The sequence below is a fragment of the Mus caroli genome, chromosome 11 (assembly GCF_900094665.2).
Source record: "Mus caroli chromosome 11, CAROLI_EIJ_v1.1, whole genome shotgun sequence".
NCBI classification, from domain to species: Eukaryota; Metazoa; Chordata; class Mammalia; order Rodentia; family Muridae; genus Mus; species Mus caroli.
This window is the reverse complement of record NC_034580.1, coordinates 47,261,220-47,268,460: the sequence shown is the minus strand read 5'-3', so window position 1 is coordinate 47,268,460 and position 7,241 is coordinate 47,261,220. Positions and strand designations below refer to the sequence as shown.

At 46.2% G+C, this 7,241-nt stretch overlaps 1 protein-coding gene across 1 annotated transcript in view; it reads right to left on the bottom strand.

Annotated features, from left to right (window-relative positions):
• Positions 1-7,241, bottom strand: part of Vdac1 (voltage dependent anion channel 1) — a 29,350-nt gene that overhangs the window by 5,531 nt on the left and 16,578 nt on the right. The window contains exons 5-7 of the mRNA XM_029483538.1: positions 7,147-7,233; positions 6,990-7,042; positions 4-94 (exon numbers count right to left, since the gene is read on the bottom strand). Coding sequence (XP_029339398.1) covers positions 4-94; positions 6,990-7,042; positions 7,147-7,233 — 231 coding nt within the window. The remainder of the gene's footprint in view (positions 1-3; positions 95-6,989; positions 7,043-7,146; positions 7,234-7,241) is intronic.

Genomic DNA, 7,241 nt, shown 5'->3' with positions numbered 1-7,241 from the left:
CCGGATCGAGGGCCCAGCGATGTCAAAGTCCACGTCACAGCCTAGGTTGATGTGCTCCCTCTTGTACCCTGTCTTGATTTTAGCATTTTTTTTCCTAAAGGGAAAAGGAAGTGTGTATTAAAGCCACGCTAACTCATCTTGATACAAAATCATGCAAGAACAGTAAACATTTTGCCTGTTCCCAGTTTGTGTAGAAGCCAGGAAATAGAAGTGAGGTCAGTGGCCAGTTGTCCCTAAACACCTGCTAAGCCACCAACAGGACACAACTTCTCCTGAGCTCAAATTCGGTCTGAAAAAAGGCCGCATCAGCACTGTGTACACCATGGGAAGAGATCAAAAAGTGAGTGCCAACCATGTTCTTTTTCCAGCCTCTCCCCACAGCTAACCCAAAACCCGACACAGGCATCTATTACGCCTCTCTGCTGTTTTCCAAACCTACAGAAAAGAAGCATGAACCTCAAAGCTACCCACACAGCAATTTGAGGGAAATGGCCATCTTTGTGGTTCACCCGGTAGCCAGCAAAAAAGGAAAGAGCAGACCCCTGGGGCTGGAGATTAGGCTCAGAGGTTAAGAGTGCTGGTGCAGAAGACTGAGATTCAGTTTCCAGCATTCACACTGGCAGTACCCAGCTACCTGTAACTCCAGTTCCTGGGCATCTGACACCTTCAGGTACCTCCCCCTCCCCCTCACATGTGATACGTATTCATACACTCAAGAATATACACATACACATAAAATAAACAATGGGTCTTTCCCTTGCCTAGTGACTATGCTAGGAGACCTTTTGCCACCATAGTCGTGAGACCCCACTGAGTTCACAACTCAGAGTCCTGGATACTGGTGAGGACCTGAGTCCTTCAGATCTCAGGTCCAGCCCACATTTACATCTAAGCCCAGTTAGCTCAGTGTCTGTCAGCTGTTTCTCAAGACCCAGTGTCCCTCAGCAAGGATTTATGTCAACTACCAATATTTATTTATATAGCCTAACTTTTTTCCAAAACAAACCCCAGAGAATAAGAGAGCACCTACTGGGTTGAGTAGATGGCTCAGTGGGTAAAGTGCTTGCCAGACAAGCCTAAAGACCTGAGTTCAAAGCCCTAGAACCCAGAAAGGGCCATATGCACAACAGAAGCCTCCAGGATCCCAGCAAACCTCTATGAGAAGATGGGAGGAGCAAGACAGGAGCTCGAAAGCCAGCTGATCTGACGGACACGGCAATGAACAAAAGAACTTATGCCTCAGATTGGAGAGATGGCTCAGTGGTTAAGAGCACTGGCTGCTCTTCCAGAGGACCCCCGTTCAATTCCCAGCACCCATATGGCAGCTTATACATGCCTGGAACTATAGTTCCAGGGGATCCAACACCCTCACTCGGACATGCATACAGGCCAAACACCAATGCACATAAAATAAAAAAAAATGCAGTATTTTTAAAGAAAGGAAGGAAGGAAAGAAGGAAGGAAGAAAAAAAGCCAACCTGTTTTAAGAAAGTGAAGCACGGAGATTTTCCTCTGACCCCCACAAGCACACCGAGGCACTGTGTACATAGGCCACATATAAGTGAATTTTTTTTAAAAAAAATTCTTTGTTTTTTGGTTTTTCAAGACAGGATTTCTCTGTGTAACAGCCCTGACTGTCCTAGAACTCTTTCTATAGACCATGCTAACCTTGAACTCAGAGATCTGTTTGCCTCCCAAGTGCTGGGATTAAAGGCCACCCACCACTGCCCAGAAAAAAAAAAATTTAAAGATCAAATCTATCAAGTACAATTAGAACTACATCACAGGCTTGCAAAAGAGATGACTTCCTGGCCAACTGCTTCTCAGCCTAGACCACAGAAACCAGGACTCAGAGCTCCAAAAGACAACACATACTTGCCCATTCCTGGCCTTATCCAGTGACATTAAGGGTTCATCTGCGGCTTTCAGACCATGGCTCTAAACCCATTCCATCACCCAGAGGCCTTGCTGTTTCTTGGGAAATGGCCAGTTACAGATCCAAGGCAGCAAACATACAAAGTAAGCCTGAAGCGGCTCTTTAAGCTATCAGAGATTAGCAGGAATTATTGGGCAAACAGATCTAATTGCTAAAATAAGGTTTCCACCCAAGGCCTTCAAAGATGGGGAAATGTTAGCATTGGTAAGACAAGAATTGGCAATAGACTAAAATACATCAAAAAAAAAAAATTAGTTTAGGGCCAGTAATATGGCTTAAGGTACTGGCACTTGCCACCAAGCCTAACAACCTGAGTTCAATGGCCCGGACCCACATGATGGAGAGAGGGAACCAACTCCTAAAGAGGTAAGAGCATCATAACTTGGAGGTCAGCCTGGGCTACACAATCAGACCTGTCTCAATAAAACATGAGTGGCACACACCTGGCCATGAAGGCAGGAGGATCAGGAGTTCAAGGCCAGCCTCAGACACATAAAAACTCAAGGCCAGACTGGACTACAGGAGACCTTCTCTCAAAAGACAAAACCAGCAAAAAGCTGCCCTTGACCACAAAATGTGGTGCCTGTGGCAGAGCCTCTGACCAATGGTGGGTACCACCCACATCAATTCTCATGGGATTCTACCTAAGGGTCCAAGCATCCCAAGAAAATGGACAGAGGAGGGGCAGTGACTCAGATTCCCCCTGCGATCTGCCCAGAGCACAGCTATGGAGATTTTCCTTTCTCAAATGTCACTGGGATATTTTTTTTTTAGCTACTTAAGGAGTGGTGCTAATTTGACGAGCACTCGAGAGACACACAGAACGGATTGATGGTTAGCAAGCAGGCTCTATCTGTGGGAGGCAACTCCTGGGTGGGTGCTAATCCGTAAGCGAGGCCTGCGGTCCTGTCCAGTAGTGCCTACATTTGGCTCAGGGTAGTCAGTGAATTCTGGGTATCACCAGTTTCAGAAAGCCAGTGTTAATTCCCAACGAGCCAAAGTCATCAAAGTTCATCTGCAACACACCTAGGGCCTCAGCACCGCCCTTTAAACAGCATTCCCAACATAAGGCGCCAAGGCACCTAGGACAAATGGCTGACAGAAGGACCAGGGAAGAAAGACAACTCCAAAACAAGAAACACAGAGAAGCTCAAAGACAGTGAGAGGAGCCTACACATGTCAACCTGAAGGAATGCCACACTGTCACAGCCTGAGCCACCGTCTAAATGATGCAACTGAATATAATTCACAGAATAAATGTCCATCAGTCTATACATGAGTCAAAAATGATTAGGGGCGGGCAAGATAGCTCAGGAGGTAGAGGTGCTTGCAGGCAAACCTAATGACCTGAGCGAATCCCTGGGACTAGCATGGAAAAAGGAGAAAACCAAACCTGCCAAGTTGTTCTCTGATGTCCATACATACACTGTCACACACATACACAGAAGAAACTGCGTGTGTGTGTGTGTGTGTGTTTGCATATATACATATCTATGTGTATGTGTTTTTTTTTTTTCAGATAATAAAGAGATGGAGAGATGGATGTTCAGCGGTTAAGAGCACTGGCTGCTCTTGCAGAAAACATGAGTTCCATTCCCAGGGCCCACATGGTGGCTCACACATCTGTAACTCCAGTTCTAGGGACTACAGGCTCATCCTCTGACCTTCACAGGCATCAGGCACATAAGTGGTATACATACATACATACACACATGTAGACAAAGCACATATATAGACAAAATATAAATACATCAAAATAAAAACTAAAACTGGTTAAGGGAGGAGCAGGACTGCCCTTCCCTACAGTAAAAGCCCATAAGTAAGAAAGGAATGACGGCTCCCTGGTGACGCACACCTTTAATCCCAGCACTTGGGAGGCAGAGGCAAGAGGATCACTGAGTTCGAGGCCAGCCTGGTCTACAGATCGAGTTCTAGGACAGCCAGGGCTACACAGAGGAAACCCTGTCTCAAGAAACAAGAAGGAAGGGAACACCTACCAATAATTGCACAGGCAAGCATCAAAGGATGCTTCCATGTAACCCAAAGTGTGATGAGAGAGAATATTTGCAGTCTCAGTATCTCCCTGTAACACAGCTACTAAGCACAAAGCTGGAAACTGACAGCTTTACAGCAGAGATCCAGCAGATGCCACCTTAGCCGCATAATCAGGGTTGGTATCACAGGCCAAGACACACAATCGTGGCCTTCCAGACAGCACACTGAGGTGTCGCTTCTTCAGCTGCCCAAGAGATGCAACTGAATACACTCAGGAGGAAATATCAGACCAATCCAAATAGAAGGACACTCTGCAAAGAGCTCTCAGCAATTCTTCAAAAAATGTCAGGGCCGCGAGAGATGGAAAGATGGAGAGTGTGTCCCAGGGAGAGGCCACAAAGGAGACCTGAAAGCTTGATGCAATAGAGGACCCAGAACTAGGTCCCAAGTCAGAGAGGTGATATCAGCGGGACGTCAGTTAATAGTGTGGTACCAACGGCCACTTGATGGCATGGATCTTTGTTAGTCACAATTGCTTAATGACAGGGACACATTCTGAAAATTGCATCGTTGGGCCATTTGGTCATTAAGCAAACATCACAGGGTGCACTTACAGAAACCTAGATGACCATGAATAGCCACTCAACCATGACCTTCTCATGTAACCAAGAGACAGATGTCCAAGGCAGGAAACGTGACACAGCACGTGGGTTCACAGTAAATATTTTATAAAAAAAAAAAAAAAAAACAAACATGCTCTAATGGTAAAAACACAGGGAGTGAGTCCACAAGAGAGGCACACGCTCGGCCCAAATACTGGTACATGAGCAAAATTATACCTGCTCCACATTTATGGGGAGATAACAGAGTGGGTGGTGTTCATGTCAATTTTGACAGACTCAATAAATGCACTGTGCTTTGATGGCAATAAGCAACAGGAATTTTTCAGCTCTGTAATAATCTCAGAGGCCACAGTCCTATAGGTGCTTGACTGAAATATTATTATGTAATGAATAGCTATATATTATATAGTATGTTATAATGTGATGGCAGATAGAAAACTTCAACATCAGAGGGAGATAGGGGAGAAGTAGAGGAGAGCTCTACATACTGCTTGTATCACAGTTTCCTATAAAAAACCTTAAAACTATTTCAAAAGAAAAGGTTAAATTGAGGGGGCTGGAGAGATGATTCAACGGTTGATAGCACTTGCTGCTCTTGCAGAGAACCAAGGTTCAGTTCCACGCACCCACATGGCAGCTCATACCTTTAATCCCAACACTGAAGAGGCTTAGGCGGGCAATAAAAAAAGGAAGAAAAAAAAAGCACAGAATCACAAAAGATAAAAACGCACATGCCACCGAACCATGGATGCAAAAGGTGGGAGATGGTAAACATGTACTGCCAGGCTAAAGACCTGCCAAAGGCCAGGAATGGTGGCTCATGCCTTTAACCCAGCACTAGGGAGGCAGAGCCTGGCAGATCTCTGAGTTCAAGACCAGCCAGGCCTACAGAGCAAGTCCAGGACAACCAGGGATGTTACACAGAAAAACCTGTCTCAAAAAAAAAAAAAAAAAGGAACAAACAAACAAACAAAAATCAAACAAGCAAAACACCTGCCAAATCAAAAACTTAAAGCTTGAAACTTAGTAAAAGCCTGAACTCAAAGAAGAGTTCATTCTTTGCCTTGTGGAGCACTCAGGAAGAGAGGCAGACCAGCTTGCTCTCTTTGTCCTCTGATGTGTCAATAACCAACAAGCCTAAACTATTTCTGGCCGGAGGACCTGGCAGCCCCAGGAGCCACCTTGTGGTTAAGCTCTCAGGATCTCAGGGTCTCAGAAAACTGGGAGAAGGGCCCTCCACATGTACAAAATAGGCTGGCAACAGTGACCAGTCAGCCCCTGATTCCAAATGCCACCTCTGCCCTTCAGCCTTGGCCACTTTCATTTACTGGCATCCTTATGAAACAGATCAGCTGGGACAGAAAGCCCGTGGCCTGCAGCCAGGCACACAGTGGCTTTGTGGGATCTTAGCAGTAAACACTGGCCTGAGTCCTCCACTACCAAGGACAATCCTTAGCCCTGGAGACACAGCTCGGTGTAGATGTAGCATACGTCACAAATGGACTGCATAAGCCCTGGCTTCCATCCTTACCACCCCATAACTGGGTATGGGACCACATGCCCATGATCCCAGGACTTGAGAGACAGAAGCAGGAGAACCAGAAGTTCAATGTCACCCTTGCCTACAAAATAAGTTCAAGGCCAGCCTGAGCTACAGGAGACCCTGTGTCAAAAAGAAAAGGGAAGTTCCTTGGGGCAAATAGCATCCCAGCTCAGACACCTTCAGTCTCCAAATGAGCACAGGAACACACAAAACCATTTGCTAGAGAAATACATTTCCTAAATTAAGAATGCTTGCAATGGGCTGGAGAGATGGCTCAGCGGTTAAAAAGCACTGACTGCTCTTCTGTAGGTCCTGGATTCAGATCCCAGCAACCACATGGTGGCTCACAACCATCTGTAATGAGATCTGACGCCCTCTTCTGGTGTGTCTAAAAGCTGCTACAGTGTACTTACATATAATAATAAATAAATCTTTGGGTCAGAGCGAGTGGGGCTTGGAGCAAGCGGGGCTAGAGCGAGCAGGGGTCCTGAGTTCAACTCCCAGCAACCACATGATGGCTCACAACCCTCTACACAGCTACAGTGTACTCACATACATAAAATAAATAATTTTTTTTTAAATGCTTGCTGCAGCATTGTCCCTTCACAGTTGGATCTTCGTGTCCTGGACAGAACACCACGACAGACCAGAATGTGTACCACTTGGACCAAGGCAGCCTTACTGTTGTTGCTACCTGGTTGGTTTTTGTTCTTTGATGTGGAATCTCACTACATACCCCTGGCTGGTCCTGACCACACAATTCCTTCCACCCTCCAGCCTCCCAGCTAAGAGGCTACCTTTGACATGATGTCAGCCCAAAAAACCTTTGCTGTAATGGACTTCCAGGGCCCATAACATCTCAGAATATCCTCATGGGTAAGGAGAACCTTACCCAGTGTTCGGTGAGAATGATGAATCAAAGGTGAGCTTCAGTCCACGAGCAAGCTGCAAATAAGAGAGAGGTGGCACAGGTTAACCAAAGGCAGGACCCAGGATGTCTCAATGGGAACTAGAGGAGCCAGGACTTCCGACAGGCAGGGAGCCCTTACCTGGTCTTCCACAGTGATCTCAGTGCCCAGGGTGTTGTCTGTGTTCCACTTCTCTGTAAACGTCAGCCCATACTCAGTCCATCTGTACTTGGTTT